Source organism: Colias croceus, chromosome 27 (genome assembly GCF_905220415.1).
Source record: "Colias croceus chromosome 27, ilColCroc2.1".
Classification (NCBI taxonomy): Eukaryota; Metazoa; Arthropoda; class Insecta; order Lepidoptera; family Pieridae; genus Colias; species Colias croceus.
Window position 1 is genome coordinate 4,850,777 of NC_059563.1, and position 25,294 is coordinate 4,876,070.

The 25,294-nt window shown below is 37.4% G+C and overlaps 1 protein-coding gene and 1 long non-coding RNA gene across 2 annotated transcripts; both read left to right on the forward strand.

Moving 5' to 3' along the window:
• Positions 1–3,392: 3,392 nt before the first annotated feature.
• Positions 3,393–12,246, forward strand: LOC123703678. Its single transcript, XM_045651758.1, has 15 exons — positions 3,393–3,397; positions 4,040–4,074; positions 4,176–4,202; positions 4,642–4,668; positions 4,873–4,899; positions 5,133–5,159; positions 5,494–5,520; positions 5,800–5,826; positions 6,909–6,935; positions 7,552–7,578; positions 8,231–8,257; positions 9,804–9,830; positions 10,820–10,846; positions 11,784–11,810; positions 12,211–12,246. Exons 2-15 carry the CDS (start codon positions 4,066–4,068, stop codon positions 12,244–12,246), a joined length of 369 nt encoding a protein of 122 aa, XP_045507714.1. The 5' UTR covers positions 3,393–3,397; positions 4,040–4,065.
• Positions 12,247–14,492: 2,246 nt separating this feature from the next.
• Positions 14,493–15,199, forward strand: LOC123703881. Its single transcript, XR_006753064.1, has 3 exons — positions 14,493–14,521; positions 14,617–14,643; positions 15,087–15,199. It is a non-coding gene; the product is annotated as an uncharacterized LOC123703881 (long non-coding RNA).
• The last annotated feature ends 10,095 nt before the right edge of the window (positions 15,200–25,294 follow it).

Sequence of the window (25,294 nt, forward strand, 5' to 3'; positions counted from 1 at the left end):
GTTTCCCTTCTGGTTGTAATTGTATATTGTGCTAAAACGATAAAATATCGTGTCGTACACGTCGTAAGCTATAAAAGCGATGTAGTCGTTTAATTTCCTCTACAAGAGCGCGTCAGGAAAGGAACGTTTCGCACTCATGTTATAGACACACCTATTAACATCATAATACTTCTTTTTTGTGGAACAACATTATTATTAACATTGTAGTATATTGCTAGTGATAATAGGTATTATAGATAGTTAAAAAATATTAGATATATCGCATAAATCGATCTGCGTTTTAAAATATTGTAATTTCACGAAACTAAAATTATTTCTAAATTTTATATTAAGTCACAGAATACATAATAGTAGCTAAACGCTACAGAACGGACACTCTCCGCCTCCCGCCAAAATTAAACACTTACCTCACCCCGCACGATCAGACAATATGTTATGGTACCCATTTCCCCGCAAGGACGATACCAACGACGTCTTTAGACGAAACGCAACGAAGATTGACAACATTAATCAAATTGACTTAAAGCAATTTTATTATTTTGGATTTGTGATTATCGTTTTTCGTAGAAAATGGTTAGATATTGTGCTGTTTACGGATGTATTTCATCAGAAAAACGCGAATTTTTTTTTACGCCAGTCACAAATGTGCCAACCATAAAGAGTTTACACACACATTTGCAGTCTCTACAGTGTGACTGTCAAAACTATAATTTTGTATGGAGTGTCCGGGGTGTGATTAAGTACCACATGAGTCTTGTAACGAGATTTCTTGCTCTTTTTTTCGAGAAATTTACAATAGTATGAAAATACATATTATAAAAAAGGCATATAAAGGGACAGAGTAAGCAACATCGTTTTATACCTTGTTGGTACTATAAAACAAAGTATGATATTTTTAAGTATCTGTTATAAATTATAGATAACTAGCTTAACGCCCGTGGCTTCGCCCGCTTTGTCTAAAACCTAATAAATTATATTATACTAAAATCTTCCTCTTGAATCACTCTATCTATCAAAAAAACCGCATAAAGATCCGTTGCGTAGTTTTAAAGATTTAAGCATACAAAGGGACATAGGGACAGAGAAAGCGACTTTGTTTTATACTATGTAGTGATGATAATAAAAATAATACTGAGCATTAATACGTTCAACTTATCATAATAAATTCACGTATTTGTTCCATTTTTCAAACTCATTCCCACTTTATTATTTATGCCTCATACCATAATAAATAGAAGAGCTTTCATGCTCTATTACTCCTAAGTGTCTATTAAAGTAATTGCTACTTCCATATATTGTATAGTTCAAGAGATCACGCTTAAAACAATGGCTTTTCAAGTTAAGTGTTTTCTAGAATCTAGAGCTTAAACAAGTACATTTCTATCTGTATAAAATAATCTATACTGCCGTATTACTTATTGTGTTTCAGATTATGTATTCACGATATACTATTAATACTAATATTATAAATGCGAAAGTAACTCTGTCTGTCTGTCTGTTACTCAATCACGCCTAAACTACAGAACCAATTTGCATGAAATTTGGTAGGGAGATATTTTGATACCCGAGAAAGGACATAGGCTAACTTTTATTGCGAAATATGTACCACGGGCGAAGCCGGGGCGGACCACTAGTTACCTACTAAATATGACTAATCATAGCAAATTTATTTCAATTTACTAATTGTCTTCTAGAAAACAGAACTATTTTTTAAAAATGTGATGTCCATTTTACACTCATTACTTATAATATTGAATCAAACTATATCTACGAATAACAATTTAAATATTACCGCCCGCGGCTGCGCCCGCTTTTTCTAAAACCTAATAAATTATATACTAAAACTTCCTCTTGAATCACTCTATCTATTAAAAAAACTGCATCAAAATCCGTTGCGTAGTTTTAAAGATTTAAGCATACAAAGGGACATAGGGACAGAGAAAGCGACTTTGTTATATACTATGTAGTGATGATGCAGTATTATAAGTGTTATAACCAATTAAAAACTCAACGATTTCTTATCTGTAATTAATCAGTACTGAATTCTATTCACATAAGATATGTTACTATTACTAGCTGTGCCCCGTGGTTTCACGTAGCGCGTGGTAGTGTAATAATTATAGAGTCTTCTTAGATGGACAATCAAACGGTCGTGCCTTAGATTTTTGTTTAATTCAGGTCTAGTTCAAAAGCTTTCTGATTTATTCACTGATAGCCTTAACACTAAGATAGTATTTAACAACTGTCAGATAACTAAAACAGAATGAAGGAGTGACTCTATATTATGTGTATCTAGCTGTGCCCTGCGGTTTCACCCGCATTGCTCCGCTTCTGTTGGTCTTAGGGTGATGATATATAGCCTATAACCTTCCTCGATAATTGGGCTATCTAACACCGAAAGAATTTTTCAAATCGGACCCCTAGTTCTTGAGATTAGTGCGTTCAAACAAACAAAGAAACTCTTCAGCTTTATAATATTAGTATAGATTTAAAATGAAGATATTTTGTTTTCGTATATTTTAATGTGTAAGAGTTCTTGTGTATATTGAAATAACAGATATTCCAATGATATTTATACGTATGGATAAAATGGATAACACAAACAAGGTATCATAAAACGAAATCAATTTCACACAAAAGAAAAACACTTATCAGTTATTTCGAAGAGAAGCCAAAATGCGTATTCTGTTCGTTTTAATTTTATTATTATTGAAGAATGAATGTACTGTAAGTCTATTCATTTCTAAGTCATTGTAAAAATATGTGATACCCTAGTAGCGAATTGGTATTGAAAAATATAATATGCTTCAATCTTCAATTGTTACAAAACTTTGCTTGTGTTTGTTTATGCCGCGGTAAAGCTATTGCATGCTATGCCTTCAAGCCACACCTCCACCCGTCGGAGTGGGGAGCGTGAGGTTTTTTCGTTACGGAATTTCTCGATTCGGTCCCCGCGCTCAAGGCCCGCGATAGAAGCTATGCAATAGCTTAAAATTATAATTATTTGTTTCAATTATGCGATTATTGCTTTTCTTTATAGATGTATCTAAAACTAGCTGCTCCACGCGGTTTCACCCCCGTGACTCAACTCCTGTTGGTCGTAGCGTGACGATTTAAAGCCAGCCTTCCTCGATAAAGGAGCTATCTAACACCGAAATAATTTTTCAATTTCGAATTTTCTAAATCGGACCAATAGTTCCCGAGATTAGCGCGTTCAAACAAACAAACAAACTCTTCAGATTTATAATATTATATTAGATTTTACAAAATACATAATCTAATAGACGTTAGAACAAGGCAAAAGTGTAAAATGAAGAATCTATAAAATGAAGAAATAACAAAATAACATTGTTTTTGTTAAAGGTATCTAAAAAATTGAGAAAGCCGAAGAATTCTTGTAAGTATAATGTAATAATTGTTTGTTTACTACGATTTAACTCAAAAAATACTCGAAAAACTTTATTTTTATGGAGACTTGCAAAACCCTGTAACACATAATCTCTCTCTCTCTCTCTTCAGCCTTCTCTTTTAAGGCACGCCATAGACCGAGCTCTATGGCGTGCCTTAGGCCTCTCCTAAGGCACGCCATAGAGCTCGGTCTTCAGCTTTTCACCGCTATTGAGTACCAGCAACCCTGCGTATAACTATATTGTCGCTCCACCTTGCTACAGGGCGCTACACTACGTTTGCCGAGTCGCGGTCTCCACTCTACAACGCAACGGTTATCCGTTAGGCGACAAATGTGGCCAGCCCACTGCCACTTCAGCGTACTAATTCTCTGAACTATGTCGGTAACCTTCGTTCTCTGGCGAATGACTTCGTTTCGGATTTGATCCCGCAGAGAAATACCGAGCATAGCTAGAGAGCTATGCTCGGTATTTCTCTGCGGAATCAAATGTGGTGAGAAAATGGAGAGCCATAGCACGCTGTGGTGGACTAGCCGCACTGTGAGTGTCCACGTCTCGGCTCCGTTATCCGTAGGTCACACTGTAACACATAATAAATAACCTTAAATAAAAGATAACTATTATTATTTCAGTTTTGGCAGATAACTCAAAACAATGTATGAATGAGGTATAAAATCGCTTCAATTATTTATTATTTTATTAAGTGTTAATTTAAATTAAAATGCATTTTATTCCTTACCTTATTATGTAATAATTCTATATTTACAGTGCGATGCACCTTATTGCAAAGTACAGGTAATTTAAATTTCACTACATCATCACTACATAGTATAAAACAAAGTCGCTTTCTCTGTCCTCATGTCCCTATGTATGCTTAAATCTTTAAAACAACGCAACGTATTTTGATGCGGTTTATTTTAATAGATAGAATGATTCAAGAGGAAGGTTTTAGTATATAATTTATTAGGTTTTAGACAAAGCGGTCGCGGAAGAATTCCAACCAATACCCGCAGCCCCATCATTAAAGCGGCTCGACGGAACACAGTGGGGTTTTAGTCGGTAAGAATCCGACAAAACCCACGGCTCCTTCCCTGAGGGCCGTGGGTATCTTTGGAAGATTTCCCCACTTTAAAAAAAAGACTGAGCGGGTGAAGCCGCGGGAGGTAAGCTAGTCAATGATAAATCAATCACCCAACAATATTCTACAAAATATGTCTATTTTTTTAATTTTCAGTGTTTAGGTCACGAAGGGCAGGCTATGGTACGTATTTGCTGTGTCCGATTCTGATTCTGATTCTTATTCTGATTCTAATTCTGATTGTTATTCCGATTCCATTCTAATTCTGATTGTTATTCTTATTCCGATTCTGATTCTAATTCTGATTGTTATTTTTTAAGCTAACAATTAAATACGAGTGGAGTTGAGTTTTTTAGAATAAATATATTAAAAACCTTCAATTTACAGTGTCACGGTCCATATTGCACCGCAGCAGTAAGTTTTCATAAATAATTATTATTAACATATTATTTTTAAATACTATTATTGTTTTCTATGCAATTTTTATGACGCCTAAGTTTTTAATAATAACTACTAATTCTTTTTTCAGACTAGAGGCGATAAATCCAAAGCTTTGGTAATTTATATAATTACCAAAGCTTTGGATTTATCGCCTCTAGTCTGAAAATTATTATTATATATTAAATAACTACTAATTCTTTTTTCAGACTAGAGGCGATAAATCCAAAGCTTTGGTAATTTATAATTATTATAGGTATTATAGGTGCTTTGTACCATTATGTATCAATAAAAAAAAGACGTGTGGCACTCGGGGACTGCCGCGGTAAAGTTATTGCATGCTATGCCTTCAAGCCACACCTCCGCCCGTCGGAGTGGGGTGCGTGAGGTTTTTCGTTACGCAATTTCTGGATTCGGTCCCCGCGCTCAAGACCCGCGATAGAAGCTATGCAATAGCTTAAAAAAAATATAAATAAATGAAAACAACAAGCTTACTTTTTTGCGAGTAGTATCAATTATATGGAAAATTAAAATAATTTTGTAAATGTTAATATTTGTATTCAATTTTAGTGTGATGGTGCGGAATGTAATGCGACTGTAAGTTTAAAATTATTTTTTTAGAATTACGTATAAATAATTTTATTTTAATACTAGCTGCGTGCCGCGGTTTCACCCGCATTGCTCCGCTCGTGTTGGTCTTAGCGTGATGATATATAGCCTATAGCTTTCCTCGATGAATGCGCTATCTAATACTGAAAGAATTTTTCCAAATCGGACCAGTACTTCCCGAGATTAGCGCGTTCAAACAAGCAAACAAACAAATAAGCCCTTCCGCTTTATAATATTAGTATAGATTTAATCATTTCTATTTTACAGTGCTTCGAAAATCAATGTAATTCAGAGGTAAGTCAAAATATGCAACTTACATATTTATTTCCAAATGAAACCAAGTCATATTCACTATACTATATACATTTAATCATATTATAATAACATAGCTGTAAATATAACATGGTGTGGTAACCTATATTAAATTGTTAAATAAATAAATACACATACACTAAAATAGTATCTCCTTTAAAAAAACCTTTTTATTTTAAATAAAAGAGGCTAGATGTGTTTTTTTAAACAACAATAGATTTATTACATTCTCATCTTTTTATTTGATGTAAAAGTGTTAAAATTAATGAATAAAAGTATAGAAAAAGTCTTAACTTCCGAAGCCGTATTCATAAATAACTTTCTGAAGGGAAAACTTTGTTTCAATTGAAAATGTTAAATTTGAATGTTTTCGTGTGATAATTATGTGAAAATTAAATGTTTACATTCCTAAATAAATGTAATTAGCTATTTTTCTTGGAAATAATTTCTAAGAATATCACCAGAAGTTTCTAATTAACTTCCATAATAAACTTAATTATATTTCTATCTAATAGCTAGATTTTCGCACGCGGCGTTGCCCGCTTATTTTAAAATCTAATCCTATCCTATCTTATTCTATGCAATATATAAATGCGAAAGCTAGTGAGGATGGATGTATGTGTGTATGTATGTTTGTTACTCTTTCGCGTAAATGCTACTGAACCGATTTCAATGAAATTTAGCACACATATAGAGGTTAACTTGGATTAACAAATAAGATAGGTTTTATCCCGGAAATCCCACGGTAACGGGAACTATGCGGGTTTTTCTTTAAAAAGGCGGACGAAGCTGCGGACGAAAAGGTAGCAAATTATAATATACCAAAAACCAAACCCTTCCCCTTGCATCACGTATCTATAAAAAAGCTCCATCAAAATTTGTTACGTTATTGTAATTTTAAAGTTCTAACATACAGACACACAGACGGCGGAAAGCGACTTTATTTTATACTAGTAATTTGTGACCTAATAATATGAAAAAATATATCAATTGATAAACGAAGGATATTATATTTTTAGATAAAATCTACTTACCATAAATAAAAATAAATTTATTTTTTCCAGTGTTTCGGAGGAATATGTAAAACTGTTGTAAGTTAATTTCTATTTTTGGTTTAAAAAAATATATACGCAGACTATCTTTGTATTTGTAGTTACCTGATAATAATATATAGTTTTAAGGATAACGTTTTTTATAATATTGGCATAAAAAAATATATCATCATCATCATCATCATCATCATCAGCCCATATTATACGTTCCCACTGCTGGGACACGGGCCTCCTATGAGGGTACAGGCCATAATCCACCACGCTGGCCAAGTGCGGGTTGGCGGATGACACATGTCGTCGAACTTTTTAATTCTTCGACATGTCGGTTTCCTCACGATGTTTTCCTTCACTGTTCGAGCAGTGGTGCTGTGGTGATGTTACAACATGCGCAGATAAATTGAAAAATCAATTTATTTCCTGCGCGCTCGCCTGGTCTCGAACCTCGGACTTATCGAAGTCCGAGGTCTCAAAAATATATATAGATATTACTTAAATATTTTAACGGATTCATTCATTATATTCCAACCACGTGACGCTTTAAGTGTGCGAAACGTTTTGTTGAAATATTGAAATTTTGTTTTCAATAATTATTTTTTATAGAATCTAACAAATTATTTATTTATACTTTATTAAAATGAGATATTCTCATTTTCAGTGTGAAGGCAACGAGTGCAAATCAGCGGTAACATTTATTTATTTATACATATTTTCCTAGCAGGAAAAGGTTTTCATGTTTATTTCTTTATTCTTATCTCTTACTTATTTTTTTCAGTGTTCTGGTGGAGTTTGTGTATCAAAGGTGCCGCTTATTTAATTACTAGCTTTCCGCCCGCGGCTTTTCCCGCGTTTTCAAAGGAAAACCCGCATAGTTCCCGTTCCCGTGGGATTTCCGAGATTGCGTCATTTTCCCGGGATAAAAAGTAGCCTATGTCCTTTCTCGGGTATCAAAATATCTCCATACCAAATTTCATGTAAATTGGTTCAGTAGCTTAGGCGTGATTGAGTAACAGACAGACAGACAGAGTTACTTTCGCATTTATAATATTAGTATGGATTTATGCATTTGACGTTAACTAAGGACGTTAATATAAAAGTAACTATGAACTATTTTTGTTATGTTTGGTAATTTTACACCGTCGTCCAACCTTTGGTTCTTCAACGTGCCGGTAACCAATTTGTTTACTGCACGCTCGCGTGGTCTCGAACCCCCGTCGTATCGATTTGAATTCAGAGGTCCTCACCACTGAGCCACCACTGCTTTTTTTGCTAATATAATATTTGTTTTTATGTATTTTATTCGTCATTATATTTTTCTTTTATTCTCTTCTTTTTAGTGTGATGGAATTCTTTGTCAGTCTATGGTAAGTAATCACTAATCAGTATTGTCCGCGGACGCGGTTCTACCGAATACCCGCGGCCCCGTCTATAAAGCGGCACGGCGGAATTAATAAGACTGTGGAGTTTAGTCGGTAGGTCCCTGCACTCAGCAGGGTGAGTCCGACATAACCCAGGGCTCTTTCCCCGAGTGCCCTGGGTATGCCTAAATGCATTCTCCACTATAAAAAAAAAAAAGTAATCAGTATTATTTTTCGTATCAAATGTAGAGTCGAACCTTCAAATTGTGGTGAAAGAAAAATAAAACTTATAATAAGTACAAAGTTAATCAATCCATGGAAAATTAATTAAAGCTTATGTGGTTTATAAGTTATTTACTATTAATGTTGTGTGTATATTGCACATATCATAACACATTTGAAAACGTTTCTTATTGACTCTACAAAATAGTCTTCCTACTCACAAGTAAACATGACTAAATTATCTATACATATAATTATACCTTATTATCCTGGGCATAAAATAGGAAACTTTTTATCCCGGAAAAATACGTAGAAAAAAAAATAAATCTTAATTTATTTAATTTTCCGCGCGGACGGAGTCGCGGGCGGAAGCTAGTCTATAATATAGTATCTAAACCATAACATAACAAGGGAAAAGAAACTACACATAGATATGGGCATTCTCTAGAAAAGTACATACCTATAGCTATACCAGCTATACTAGCTTTCTGCCCGCGGCTTCGCCCGCGTTTTCAAAGAAAAACCCGTATAGTTCCCGTTCCCGTAGGATTTCCGGGATAAAAACTATCCTATGTGTTAATCCAAGTCCAATCCAATCTACATGTGTGCTAAATTTCATTGTGATCGGTTCAGTAGTATTCGCGTGAAAGAGTAACAAACATACATACACAATAAACACATACACCTCACCTCACAAACTTTCGCATTTGTAATATTAGTAGAATAGCATAACAAGGTAAAAGAAACTACACAGACATATAGACGGTGTCTAGAAAGTAATATATATTATATTTTTTATCCTAAGGGAAACCTTGGCAACAAGCTAGCTAGTCTAATATATATAAATCTCGTGTCACAATGTTTGTCCTCAATGGACTCCTAAACCACTTAACCGATTATAATAAAATTCGCACACCATGTGCAGTTCGATCCAACTTGAGAGATAGGATAGTTTAAATATGTAGGTACCACGGGCGAAGCCGGGGCGACCCACTAGTAATCAATATAATTTAATTATCTTATAAAAGTTATTATTATATTAAAGAAAGCACATAGTATAATATTACCAATTAATTTCGTAATTAGGCAAGGTTGTTCCACTGAAGCCACAATTAATAATTATTTTAATTAGTAACAGTTAAAAGTAACAGTTAAAAGTAACAGTTTAAAAAAATGTATATAAATAATAAAATATATAAATGTAAGGTACTTTCGGAAAAATAAAGTACCATAGTATTATTTAAGAACACATTACGCAGGACACAGAAACAGTTCGATAATAATTTAACTTTGTTAGATATATATTTTTAATATATTATTTATTTTTTAGTGCGAAGGTGGGTCCTGCACGTCTGGAGTAAGTATTTTAGAAACAAACTAACAAAATTACCTTTATTGTTCCCGATAGTTTTACCCGCAGTGCTCCGCTCCTGTTGGTCTTAGCATGGTACTTAGCCTATAGCCATCATCGATATCAAACCAATGGGCTATCTAACACCGAAAGAATTTTTCAAATCGGACCAGTATTTCCTGAGATTAGCGCGTTCAAACAAACAAGCTCTTCAGCTTTATAATATTAGTATCGATAGAGATATTATGTCATTGACCTTAACAAACAAGGCTTAACTTCATTATTTATTATTATAAGGTCGTAAATCAATCCTATGAAACTTTAGTGTTATTTTGATTTATGCTGTTAACTCTAGACAAATAACTCAATAATTTCGTATATTTTCGTGCAATAATTTGAGGACAAACAAACAAAACAATTTGTTTTTATTATTTACTAGGTTTCCGCCCGCGGCTCCACCCGCAGTTTCAAAGAAAAACTCGCATAGTTCCCGTTCTCGTGGAATTTCCGGAATAAAACCTATCCTATATTACTCGTGGATAATGTAGCTTTCGAATGGTGAAAGAATTTTTAAAATCGGTCCAGTAGTTTATGAGCCTATTCATTACAATCAAACAAACAAACAAACAAAGTTTTCCTTTTTATAATATTAGTGTACAGATTCTCTACAAGGGATTATTTATTCTCAACTTCTGAATTGTTATTCGTTTATTTGTGTTTACTTTCATAATAATATTCATTAATTTCTTACATATCTACAGTCTACACTAATATAATAAAGAGGGAACGATTTTTGTTTATTTGAATTGAATAAACTCCACAAGTACTGAACCGATTTTAATGATATTTTCACTAATTAAAAACTTCATTAGGAAGTAACAAGTAACTCCTATTCAAAGTATAAAAAGTTTGAGTATCTGATGAGCTCCATTATAGAGTTTTAAATTAACTATCTCTGTTTTTAATTTAATTTAGATAATTTACTTTTTTTGCAGTCACTTGGAGACAACTCAATAGCTGGAGTATGTGCTTAGAATTGAAATTAGTTATACTTATCTATATTATACATATTAATTAAGTTTAATTTACAACATAAATTAGGCATAGATTCTAATATATACTAGTTGTTTCCCGCAGCTTCACCTGCGTGGTCAATTTTTTTTTCATGTCACAGACTTTCTTCCCTAATTTTAAAGAGCCTATCTAAGCAGGTGTCTATATGATAGTGGCTATCTGCATGCCAAATTTAAGCCCGATCTGTCCAGTAGTTTCGGCTATGCCTAGATCAATCAATGTCACATTTGCGTTTTATATTAGAGCCAGCGCGCAAGAGCAACTTTTGTCTCCGCAACTATTTTGTCTCTCCCATCAACTCTATGGACTATAGTAAGAAAGTGCACGTAGCGACGCAACTCCCCACAGAGTTGATGGGAGAGACAAAATAGTTGCGGAGACAAAAGTTGCTCTTGCGTGCTAGCTCTTAAAATTTAATGCCATTATGAACACATGCAATTTTGAAATACTGAATATGTAGGCATGCTTAATCATATTAATCATATCATCTGCGCTCCGCGGTTTCAGCCGCGTGGCTCCGCTCCTGTTGATCTTAGCGTGATGATAATATATAGCCTTCCCCAATAAATGAGCTATCGAACACCGAAAGAATTTTTCAAATCGGACCGGTAGTTCCCGAGATTAGCGCGTTCAAACAAACAAACAAACAAACTCTTCAGCTTTATAATATTAGTATAGATTGAATGCCATTATGAAAACAAAAGCGATTTTGAAATACTGATGTAGGTATGCTTAATCATATTCTACGACATAACTTTTAAAACATTACTCAATGTTGTGCAGTCGATTAAAAGAAATGATACTGAGAACTGAACGTAAATAGTGTAATATATTTAATTAATTCTAAATATTGTTTTTGTAAGTGCTAAATACTTTTTATTACAGTGTAAAGGAGGCACCTGTGATGCAGAAGTAAGAATTTTATTTTTGTCTGTTTTGTAAAGTCTGTATTTGTGTATGTGTGAGTCTGTGTGTGCATTCATTATTTTGATTAATCTAACTACATATTTTATTTAAGCTTCATCTTATACTAGCTTTCCACCCGCGGCATCGCCCGCGCAGTCAAAGAAAAACCCGCATAGTTCCCGTTCCCGTGGGAATTCCGGAATAAAACCTATCCTATGTCCCGGGGTAAAAGTAGCCTATGTTATTTCTCGGGTATCAAAATATCACTATACCAAATTACATGCAAATTGGTTCAGTAGTTAAGATGTGATTGAGTAACAGACAGACTGACAGAGTTACTTTCGCATTTATAATATTATAAAGTATGGACTAGTGAATACACTTTAACTCTTTTTGTTTTTGACAGGCCAAAGGAAAACAATCCGTCGCTTCGGTAAGATAAATCATCATCTCCAGTAGATTCTATTAGAGGCATTCATTATTAATTTCTTTCAACAATTGAAGAATTAAACTCAATATGTACTATTATTTATTGCAATCATAGGTATTTTATTATTTTGGTTTTAATCTAACAAAATTTTTGCTGTTTTTAGTGTGAGGGCAACGTATGCCAAGTAAAAGTAAGTCATAATAATTATAATTTATATATTTCTATGTAAAAATGGTTTTTATTAAAAGACGTTTGCAATTGTTTTTATTATCATTTATTATGTGACCTTTTCTGTATTCTAATATCAATTAGATTATATAGAAGTTAACAAGCATGAAATGATAATATTGTTTTATTTTTTATTGATATTTATTATTTATCGAGCTTATTTTATAAGAGTGACATAATTAATAATTCGTAATAATTAAATTTCTTTTTACAGTGTACTGGAGCGAACTGTTTTGCTAAGGTAGAGGCAATTCTAATTTTTATTTTATTATCACTAGGTACATATTATATCACAAAGTCGCTATCTCTGTCCCTACATCCCTGTGTGTGCCTAAATCTTTAAAATAAATCAACGGATTTTGATACGGTTTTTTCATATATAGAGTGATTGAAGTTTTATAAGTATCTATAATTTTAAATTTATTAGATTACAGACACAGCGGGCGAAGCCGCGGGAGGAAAGCTATTACCTACATTATAATAATCTTTATGTTATTTCGTGTCATAAACTAAAAACATTAAAATAATATTCAAGTTATTACAGGTCTTATGACATCAGAGCAATAAAAATCCATACTAATATTATAAATGCGAAAGTAACTCTGTCTGTCTGTCTGTTACTCAATCACGCCTTAACTACTGAACCAATTTGCATGAAATTTCGTATAGACATATTTTGATACCCGAGAAAGGACATAGGCTACTTATTACCCCGGGAAATAGGATTGGTTTTATCCTTGAAATCCTACGGGAACGGGAACTATGCGGGTTTTTGACTGCGCGGGCGAAGCTGCGGATGGAAAGCTAGTAATATATTATTAATTATTATCATTCAAATTTTAGATTGATATAATTTGTGATATTTCTTAATTTAATAGAATTAATGATACCTTAAGTTTGCATATTATAAGGTTTTAAATAATTAATATACAAAGTACGGCTTTCATCTTAAGAGGCCTACACCACCGAAACTAGCGCCACCGAACATTTTATTTTTTTACTCCTTAACCAGATCAAATTTAAAAAATCTAGCTCGGTACTTTGCTAGTATATTGTTAAAGTGGCCACTTTTGGCGGTAATCAAAAGTTCTCCTAATTTACCGAATGCAAAATAATGAAAAGTAATACCAAAAATACTACAAGTAATATACTAGCAAAGTACCGAGCTAGATTTTTTAAATTTGATCTGGTTTAGGAGTAAAAAAATAAAATGTTGGGGGGGCGCTAGTTTCGGTGGTGTAGTCGCCTTAATACTTGTAAGCAAGAATATATAAATGAAAATCTAATGAATTTTAATCACCCCTAACGTTGATGCAGAATAAATATTATTCTACTAGCTGTACCCCGCGGTTTTACTTGCATTACACTCCTTGTATTGGTCTTAGCGTGACGATATATAGCCTATAGTATTCCTCTATAAATGGACTATCTTATAGTGAAATAATGTTCAAACGGACCCGTAGTTCCTAAGCGCGTTCAAACAAACAAACTCTTTAGCTTTATAGGTTAACTAGCTGTTTCCCGCGGTTTCACCTGTATTGCTCTGCTCCTGTTGGTCTTAGCGTGATGATATATAGCCTTAGCCTTCCTCGATAAATGGGCTATACAACACCGAAATAATTTTTCAAATCGGACCAGTAGTTCCTGAGATAAGCGCGTTCAAACAAAAAACTCTTTAGCTTTATATATTAATATTATATAGTATAGATTAATCTGTTTTTATCTGATTTGGTGGATGAAAACTCTATTCTATATTATTCTTAATCGATTGCGTCCAATTGTTTATATGTACATACATGTTATGTCACAGTCAAAAGTCAATGCCCGTTAATAGGTAACTAATTTTTGCAGACAAAAGTGGTTGTGACCGGCAATGAGCTTTGACTGTAACATATAATTTTAAACAATAGCACAGAATACATAATAGTAGCTAATGACAATAGCACAGAGCTGCATAAGTTACATTAGTTTAGGTATTTGATAAATATTGCAAAATATTATTTATTTATGTATACATAACCTTTTTTCACAGTGTTCAGGAAGATCCTGTATGGCAAGAGTAAGTTATATAAAAATTTTATAATTTCATATATTTTATTTATTATGAACAAATGTTTTATTTATTTAACAATGTTGATTTTTTCATTGTTTTAGTGTTTTGGAAATAACTGTACAGCTCTTGTGAGTATCTTTTTTAACAAATAGGATATCAAACAGTATGAAAAGAATAAAACACTTAACATTATCTTCAATTTTATTAATCTAACTTCAAGTAAAAACGTCAATACCAGGCATGCGGTTCCGGGATAAAACCTATCCTATGTGTTAATCCAAGTTACCCTCTATATGTGTGCTTAATTTCATTGTAATCGGTTCAGTAGTATTTGCGTGAAAGAGTAACAAACACACACATTCTCACAAACTTTCGCATTTATAATATTAGTAGGAAGTAGGATTTATAATATTATGTATTAAAATATGTAGATAAACTCAAACTCCTCAAACATTTATTTATTCAATTAGACTACTTTTAGTAGCACTTTCGAATCGTCATTACATAATTCTTTTTAACATTTACCATTATAATATGTAGAAAAGTAAATAAGTATGTTTTTCTTTTTCAGTGCGATGGTATTGATTGTATACATCACTCGACGGACTCAGATCATCACCGGATGATGACCATATACATGCCAGCTGTGAAAAACAATGTAATTAGTTTAGAATTCAATGTTGGTGTTCAGAAATAAACGATTTCATTGAATTGTTGTTTATTTTTTAATTATTATAATTATTATAGATACAAGTTTTCCTTCGTTCAACAAAATTAGTTTTAAATTATGCGAGTATCACTATCACTATACATAGTATAAAACAAAATCGCTACAAAACAAAATTTCTCTGTCCCTATGTCCCTTTGTATGCTTAAATCTTTAAAACTACGCAACGGATTTTGATGCGGTTTTTTTTTATAGATAAAGTGATTCAAGAGGAAGGTTTTAGTATATAATTTATTAGGTTTTAGACAAAGCGGGCGAAGCCGCGGGCGGTAAGCTAGTTAAACATAAAGATAAGTATAATAAGATTTCAATATTAATCATATATATAAATTTCCCTATGTTAGAAAAAGAGAGAACACGAAAATAAACTCAACATATAGTTGTTTAAAAATAAGTGGGTAATATTGCTTTCTATTTATCGTTGCTTACTCAGCTTTATTTTCCTACTCATTAATTTTTACCACCTAGAGACCCTAGAGACACACTTTTAATAAAAACATATATAATTGTTAATTTTTATAACAAATAAAATGAACGATTGTAATGAAACACATAACTTAGATAAAAAAAAACAATTGAAGATCAAGTTATTTATTCTGTTTCACAATAAACAGAAGACATGCCATGTCACTACAACTTTTATTTTAGGTCTCTCACAATATCCAGATGCTGAATTTTCTTCAAGGATAGCCTTTATATTGTTATCTGTTAACTGTGCTCAAATGATTAAAGCAATATTTATAGTTTATTAACTGCTCTGATAGGTTTTTATCAAGTTTTCAAAGTTTTAGAACTTTTAATAGCCTAGCCTTTTGATTAAACAGTACCGTTCAATTTACTGCCTGAATAATTCAGCTATAATCAAACAGCTGGGAAAATGATATTAATCCATAATCTTTATGTATTTTAACGCTGTGTTAATATGGCATAGACATATCAATAAAACATTTCTAAAGAAATCCCGATTTTAATCACATTTGAATATATAAATCCTACTAATATTATAAATGCGAAAGTTTGTATGGATGTATGGATGTTTGTTACTCTTTCACGTAAAAACTACTGAACCGATTACAATGAAATTTAGCACACATATAGAGGGTAACTTGGATTAACACATAGGATAGTTTTTATCCGGGAAATCCCACGGGAACGGGAACTATGCGGGTTTTCCTTTGCAAACGCGGGCGAAGCCGCGGGCGGAAATCTAGTTGCACTATAATTTCGTTGTCTATAAGTTACCAACTAATCATATTATATTATACTCTGAAACTTGATACTAAACCCCCGATTATGTAACGTTTAATTCTAGTTTAAATTATTATGCACTAAACCAGACTGCACGTAAACCTAGATCGAAGTTATAGCTTAACTAGCTCGTAGCTAACACTTATGAATAACTTAAGAGCAACTGGAATAACTTAGAAGTTTGCAAAGTATAATATTTTAACGGTTATTTTTAAACTGAGTTTAAAATATATTGATGAATACAGAAGCAGTGTGCCGTGTTATATAAGGGAAAGAGTAATGTAGTAGTGTGGTTAAAACTTTAATAAGTAGAGAGACCGAATACTAATTTGATTCTTTAATTTATTACATTTTCACATCACCTTACGATATATTCGTCTAAGTTTAACATTGTTTAGCTTTAAACATAGTTTTACCTAACGGTGTATTTAGACCAAACGAACATAGAGCTAGAGCAATCATTCGTGATCTTTTAGTGTAAACGAAAACTCGTATTCAGTGTTTAGAAAATTGCATAGAATCTTTTAACACACTAAGAACAACGAAAGAATGCTCTACGCCTGTTTACACTTAAATAATTTGACATAGTATGTTTAGAATGAGCATTGAGCATTCGCTCGTTTGATCTAAATGCACCGTTAATGACATTAATAATCTTTATTATAAGCTTTCATGGTGGCTATGGCATGTGGCATGGTCTATTTATAATTTCAATGAAGAGATATGGTATATATTAAAATTGCGAAAGAACATAGATGGAGTGGAGTGAGTCTAAAAACATATTCTATGAAAAAGTACTAAAGAATTCCTGAAATAAGTTACCTAATATAATCTATATTAACAAGCTAAAAAATGTTTCTACCCAATTCATATCTACTTAATTAAATAAAGAATACAAGAAGCACGTTATAATATCTACATATTTTATTAAATAAAAAAAGAAAAATTACATAAAAATGCTTGTTGTGAATAGTTGAACAATAAAACAGCGATAAGATTTATAGAGGCAGCACTTACTAAGAAGACTATGCTACAGTTAAGCAGATGGACCAGTTGAGAAGTGAGGTGCAATATCTTTCATCAGGATGGCGCAATGTAAACACCAAAAGAGGTGCATATGTCGCAAGACTCACAAGTTATGAGTGCGATAGTGGTCCCATGGGATTGCCGTTAGAGTGCAATGAACGCAGTAGTGAATATTTTCAACAAAAATCTGCGTTAGAATCTCCTCTAAAATCCGTTATTAATAATCAAATAGCGGAGGGTAGCAGTGAAGCTTTGCCGCAAGGTATGCAATACGATTCGACCGTCGAACTTCGAGAAACGGCTACGATGACGCACATCGCGGGTCAGCTGATCGAGTCGCTTGCGACTCCTCACGCGCAGTCCGCACCCGTTCCCCCGCCGGTGCACGGTGTGGCTGACGAAGCTTCGCCGCCGCCGCCGCCGCTGTCCCCCGCGCAGGCCGGTGGCCGCGTTCCCCTGTCCCCCGCCCCGCTGCTGATGCTACCTAGTCCGGCCGCATGTACTGAGCCGCTACCACCACCAGTCGAAAAAATTGGATCCGGCCCTGTCGCTCCTAAATCGCTGGCGGAGATTGTTCGAGAAGGCCAATGGAAGACACAGGCCCCGAGTGACCAGTGGGTTCGTGTCCAAAACAAAAGATCACGAAACCGTTTCGTTGGGAAGCGAGGAAAAGCGGAGTCTGAGCCTGGAAGTAATTTTAAGGCAGCGGAAACTAAGGTTCCCATGTACATTTATAATGTGGCGAAGGGCGTGTCCGTGTGTGACATCCATACCTACATAAGGAAGAAGACTAACATTGATGTTACAATTGAAAAAATGGGCATGAAGTTAGCGAAGGATTACGAATCATACAAAATATTCGTACCTAAACATTCGTTAATAAATTTCCTGAATGATGACTTCTGGCCAAAGGGGGTAGCCTATCGTCGATTTATCAACATTATCAGACGTGATAAGGGAAATGTCCGTGTGACGAGCGAGAATATTGACAAGTCTAATTTATGAATAACATCAACTTGATAAGTTTTAACTGCAAAAACGTGACGAGATCAGTGGAATGTGTGCGGCAGCTTTGTCGCTCGGCGGATGTTGTGGCGCTGCAGGAGACGTGGCTAATGCCGCACGACCTCGGTTTCCTGGCCGCGATTGACGACGACTTCGCCTGCACGGGTACCTCTGCAGTGGATACCTCGGCAGGGGTCTTACGCGGTAGGCCCTACGGCGGAGTTGCCCTACTGTGGAGAAAGGTTGCGTTTCCGACGGTGACCGTAGTGAAGTGCAATAGTGTGCGGCTCGCCGCGATAAAAATCGAGCTCAGTGATCGTTCCATCTTGATATTTTCTGTGTATATGCCTACTGAATCCAATGAAAACTTAGTGGAATTCACAGAGTGTCTCAGTGAAATGACAGCCATAATTGACAGTCACAATGTGCAGTCAGTGTTTATGTTAGGGGACTACAATGCGCACCCCGGTGAGTCTTTTGCTACCGAACTTTTAACTTTTTGTGCGGAACAATCGTGGTCCTGTGTAGACCTGGAACTTATGCCGGCGGACAGTCATACATTTGTAAGTGATGCGCACGGCTGTCGGCGCTGGCTCGACCACTGTCTTGTGACAAGTGCCGCGCGGCAATCCGTGTCCGCGGCCTGTGTGTTGTATAATACTTATTGGTCTGATCATTACCCTGTATCTATACGATGTAACTTTAATTTGCTTAAACCTAGGATTTCTATACCTACTACTTGTATAAATAGGGTAGTCTGGGGCGAACGTGACTCAACTCAGATAACGAAATTTAAAACTGTATGTCACTCTAGACTTCGTGAGATTGATTTTCCTTCAGAATTAAGAAGCTGCTCAGATGATATGTGTCGTAACCAAAATCATAAAATCCTATTAGATAACATGTATGACGAGATTATTTCTATTCTGTCGGAGGCCGCTATTAGTAGTTATAATGTTACCGAAAAGCGTAGATGTAAATACATTACCGGGTGGAATAGGCACGTCCGCGGCGCTCACGAGAAGGCTCGGCTATGTTTTCAGGCTTGGTTGTATGGGGGTAAGCCCGGGGCCGGCCGTCTTTATGATGATATGTGTGAAACAAGGCGCACTTTTAAATCAAAATTAAAGTGGTGTCAGAATAACCAACAACAAATAAAAATGGATATTATTGCTGAACTTCACTCAAACAAGAAATTTGGTCAGTTCTGGAAAAACACCAATAAAATGAATCATAAGCCGGGCCTCCCCGTCAGCGTGGCGGGAGTGCACGAGCCAAGTGAGATCGCCACCTTGTTCTCCCACCATTTCAGGGTGGACTCGCCTCTGGGGCCAGCGCGGCAGGGGCCCGATGCTGAGGATGGTGGTGAGCGAAGTGTTTATTTTACTACGAAGGAAGTGCGTGCGGTGATCAAAGGCATGGTGAGGGGTAAATCCCCGGGTCACGACAGCCTTAGCATCGAGCACCTGCAGCACGCAGGTGTACACCTACCCAGAGTGCTTGCTATGTTTTTTACCATGTGTTTAGGCCACTCCCATCTGCCCGATAATCTAATGCGTACTATAGTTGTACCAATCATCAAAAATAAAACTGGTGATACATCGGATGTAAACAACTATAGACCGATCTCACTAGCTACAGTGGTCGCCAAAGTACTGGACAGTCTGCTTGGTCAGCACCTGGATAAACACGTCTCGTTAAACGACGCTCAGTTTGGTTTCAGGCCCGGGCTTTCCACCGAGAGTGCTATCCTGTGTCTCAAGCAGACTGTACAGTATTACACGAGTAGAAAGACTCCAGTCTATGCATGTTATCTCGATTTATCCAAAGCATTCGATCTTGTATCGTACGATATTCTATGGGGTAAATTAAGGAATGAAACTTGTCTACCTAGGGAAATTGTGAAATTGTTTATGCATTGGTATAACAATCAAAAGAATTTTGTAAGATGGGCAGGCTCTCTTTCGGGGGAGTATGGGCTGGAATGCGGGGTGAGGCAGGGGGGGTTGACCTCCCCCATGCTTTTCAGCCTGTACGTCAACCGACTGATCGATGAGCTCAGCAGCACCGGCATAGGGTGTCATATAGATGGAGTCTGCATGAATAACATCAGCTACGCAGACGATATGGTGCTGCTGAGCCCGTCGATTGGTGCCTTACGAAGGCTCTTAAAAATTTGTGAATCCTACGCAGTGGCTCATGGGCTCAAATACAACGCGAAAAAGAGTGAAATAATGATTTTCAGGCCGGACAACAAGCGATACACATTTGTTCCGAATTTCACTCTGAGTGGTACAGCTCTAAACAAAGTCGAGCAATTTAAGTATTTGGGCCACTGGGTCACCGAAGACCTTAAGGATAGTGTGGACATTGAAAGGGAGCGCAGAGCGCTGTCTGTCCGATGCAACATGTTGGCCCGCAGGTTTTCACGGTGCACGGGGACTGTCAAAGTTGCACTTTTTAAAGCGTACTGTCAGTCCTTTTACACCTGCAGCCTGTGGGTTAACTATACACAGCGGACATACGGCGATCTGCGCGTTCAATACAATAACGCGTTCCGGGTGCTGATGGGGCTGCCGCGCCACTGCAGCGCCTCCGCGATGTTCGCGGCGGCTGACACAGACGGCTTTGCGGCCATCATGCGTAAACGGTGCGCATCTATCATGCGCCGCACGCGCGACAGTCCCAACACCATCCTGCGCGCGCTGGCGAACCGGTGGGACTCTCCGATGCTGGCGCGCTGGATACGGCTGCACGCAGTCGTTTAGTGATTTGCCGCCATCATCGGGAAGCCCACCCGGACCTGCCACTTTATGTTTATTTTAGGTAAAAAAAAAAAAAAAAAAAAAACATTCTTTATTACTAACACTAGTATGTAAGCTCGCAATTGTACTAACACTATATGGATGTAATCTTAGGATGAATCTGAAATAAATGATTATTATTATTATGTATCTCAGTTCCATAATACACGGGTACCATCATAAGGAAGGTACCCGGTCCTTTGGAAGGCTTACGTGGGGACACGGATCCAACACGCAGAGGCCCTTTCGAGAACTTTACTGTGTTGTGGGACACCAGCCGCAGCCTGCCCATGACTGCACTATAGAGATACAGCCCTGGGCAGTCCGCGGCCGATGTAGGACTATTGCAAGATAAGGAAACAAAATAAACTGGGCTATGGAATGGGATGTTAATGGACCGGGATTAAGGACTATGGAAGACTATGGCACCTGCCTTTCTACTAAGATATAGCAAAAAATTGTTGGCAGGTGGTGACTCGCCCTCTCACTGTATGGGCCCCCGAAACAAGTCGCTGCAATAGTGCGACAAGGGGGCAACATATTGTGAGCAGCTAAGGGTGGAGAGGCGTCCCTGGACTTTAAACTACGATCACGCGCTCCCTGAGGGTCCAGCATCACGTGCCCACTCGCCACTTACGCTTCGCATCCACCCTTCGAGCTAAAAGCTCTCGCGACTCCACTCTGGCCGGCCGGCTAAGGCAAGCCAGAGGTGGGGGTCCTGTCCTCATCAGGCTTCACTCCGACCGGCCGGTGAAGGCAAGCCGGAGATGAAGACAGGGTCCTCCCCCGGGAGCACTCGGTTCCCGCGGGGTCGCTACTCCCCGACACCCCGCCACAAGGTGTCCTGCGGGTTGACTGATTGCACGGGTGGAATATCTATTATCACGTAAACAATAGATATCCCAACCGTGGGCGATGGGGTCGTCACATCCCTACGCCCTTATTATTATTATTATTATGTTTCTCATTTCCATAATACTCGGGTACCACCAGAAGGACGGTACCCGGATCTTTGGAAGGCTTACGTGGGGACACGGATCCAACACGCAGAGGCCCTTTGAGACTTTTAATGTGTTGTGGGACACCAGCCGCAGCCTGCCCATGATTGCACTATAGAGATACAGCCCTAGGCAGTCCGCGGCCGATGTAGGACTATTGCAGGGTATGGAAATTTAATAATTGGGCTATGGATTGGGCTGCTAAATGGACTGGTACTGGGGACTATGGGAAACTATGGCACCTGCCTTTCTACTAAAAGAAAGTAAAAATATGTTGGCAGGTGGTGACTCGCCCTCTCACTGTATGGGCCCCCGAAATAAGTCGCTGCAATAGTGCGACAAGGGGGCAACATATTGTGAGCAGCTAAGGGTGGAGAGGCGTCCCTGGACTTTAAACTCCGATCACGCGCTCCCTGAGGGTCCAGCATCACGTGCCCACTCGCCACTTACGATTCGCATCCACCCTTCGAGCTAAAAGCTCTCGCGACTCCACTCTGGCCGGCCGGTTAAGGCAAGCCAGAGGTGGGGGTCCTGTCCTCGTCAGGCTTCACTCCGACCGGCCGGTGAAGGCAAGCCGGAGATGAAGACAGGGGCCTCCCCCGGGAGCACTCGGTTCCCGCGGGGTCGCTACTCCCCGACACCCCGCCACAAGGTGTCCTGCGGGTTGACTGATTGCACGGGTGGAATATCTATTGTCACGTAGACAACAGATATTCCAACCGTGGGCGATGGGGTCGTCACATCCCTACGCCCTTTATTATTATTATTATGTTTCTCGTTTCCATAATACTCGGGTACCACCATAAGGACGGTACCCGGATCTTTGGAAGGCTTACGTGGGGACACGGATCCAACACGCAGAGGCCCTTTGAGAATTTTAATGTGTTGTGGGACACCAGCCGCAGCCTGCCCATAACTGCACTATAGAGATACAGCCCTGGGCAGTCCGCGGCCGATGTAGGACTATTGTGAGAAATGGATGCAAAATAAACTGGGCTATGGATTGGGATGCTAAGTGGACTGGTATTGTGGACTATGGGAAACTATGGCACCTGCCTTTCTACTAAAAGAAAGTAAAAATATGTTGGCAGGTGGTGACTAGCCCTCTCACTGTATGGGCCCCCGAAATAAGTCGCTGCAATAGTGCGACAAGGGGGCAACATATTGTGAGCAGCTAAGGGTGGAGAGGCGTCCCTGGACTTTAAACTACGATCACGCGCTCCCTGAGGGTCCAGCATCACGTGCCCACTCGCCACTTACGCTTCGCATCCACCCTTCGAGCTAAAAGCTCTCGCGACTCCACTCTGGCCGGCCGGTTAAGGCAAGCCAGAGGTGGGGGTCCTGTCCTCGTCAGGCTTCACTCCGACCGGCCGGTGAAGGCAAGCCGGAGATGAAGACAGGGGCCTCCCCCGGGAGCACTCGGTTCCCGCGGGGTCGCTACTCCCCGACACCCCGCCACAAGGTGTCCTGCGGGTTGACTGATTGCACGGGTGGAATATCTATTGTCACATAGACAATAGATATTCCAACCGTGGGCGATGGGGTCGTCACATCCCTACGCCCTTATTATTATTATTATTACCGAGAACCAAAGGGGCAAAACCTAAGTACTGTTTCCTTTTACCTTTGTTTATGTTTTTTGCTAAGTTCTAGTTGTGATTTCAGCCCCCCTAGCCAAGTGGCTTTCTGTTAGCGTAGCGTTCAATAGAATAGACTACGAATGTATGAGAATGACGTAAGCTGTAGATACGTTTACGCTACGAATGTATGAGATTGACGTAGGCTGTAGATAAACGTATCTACAGCTTACGTCATTCTCATACATTCGTAGTCTATTCTATTGAACGCTACGCTAACAGAAAACCACTTGGCTAGGGGGGCAGGTTTGAACATTATTGATTTGTTTCATCAACAACATTGTTGATTACTAGCGGTTCTAGTGTTTACGTTTTCTCTCCATAAGAGCAATTCTCGTACTTCAAGGAATATTATAAAAAAATTATTAACGAAATCGGTTCAGCAGTTCTCGAGTTTTGCGCATAACACATTTTGCGATTCATTTTTATTATATACTAGATATCCGCCCGCGTTTTCAAAGAAAATCCCACATAGTTCCCGTTCCTGTGGGATTTCCGGGATAAAAAGCCTTTGTCTTATTTGGGGTCTTCAGCTACCTACATACCAAATTTCATTGTAATCAGTTCAGTAGTATTTGCGTGAAGGAGTAACAAACATCAACACAAGCTTCGGTTCACCTGACAGGTACACCTGAACAGGTAGGTACACCTGAACAGGTCTACCTGTACAGGTATACCTGCGCAGGTAGACTGTAACGTATGTGGGCATAGAACTGTTTCTTGAGTCTACCTATCATCGGTTGATCTACGCAGGTATACCTGAAAGTTGGTACAGGTATAGCAGGTATACGGTAAAGTTGAATGAATTAATGAAAATAAAAACTTATAAAAGACACCACTTAACAAAAACAGCAAGGGGCGGCCTGATCGCTAGGTAGCGATCTCTACCAGGCAACCCTAACATTGGAATGGAAATAAAACTATGTAGTGTGTGAGCAAAAATAAGGCAATAGTAAACACATTGATAAAAAGAACGAAATAAACATATACAAAGAAAACTTGTACAGTTTACAGAAGTATATAGGCTTATATTACAATGTCATAAGTAAATTTTGTTTCGCATATTCTACGCCTTAAAATAAATTAAGTTCTCCAAGTCTAATCCCAAATTCATTACACGCTTCAACAATATGTTATTAGCCTATAGATAAATCTAGACAATGTATATCATTAACAAGGCTCGCCTAGTCTTTGCGGTAAGTACTGATGGCAAATAAAGGTATATTTTAAAGCTTGACTTTAAATAACATGGGCTGTAATTATCGATATTTTTTTACTTTATATTAAAAGGAAATATAATATAACAAGGAAATATAAAATAACATTGTTACTAT

Excerpts from the sequence above, each read along its gene's own strand:
- LOC123703678 (XM_045651758.1), top strand. Across the intron at positions 4,669-4,872 it reads GTCACGAAGGGCAGGCTATG|TGTCACGGTCCATATTGCAC; the intron begins GTACGTATTTGC and ends TTCAATTTACAG. Across the intron at positions 8,258-9,803 it reads GAATTCTTTGTCAGTCTATG|TGCGAAGGTGGGTCCTGCAC; the intron begins GTAAGTAATCAC and ends TTTATTTTTTAG.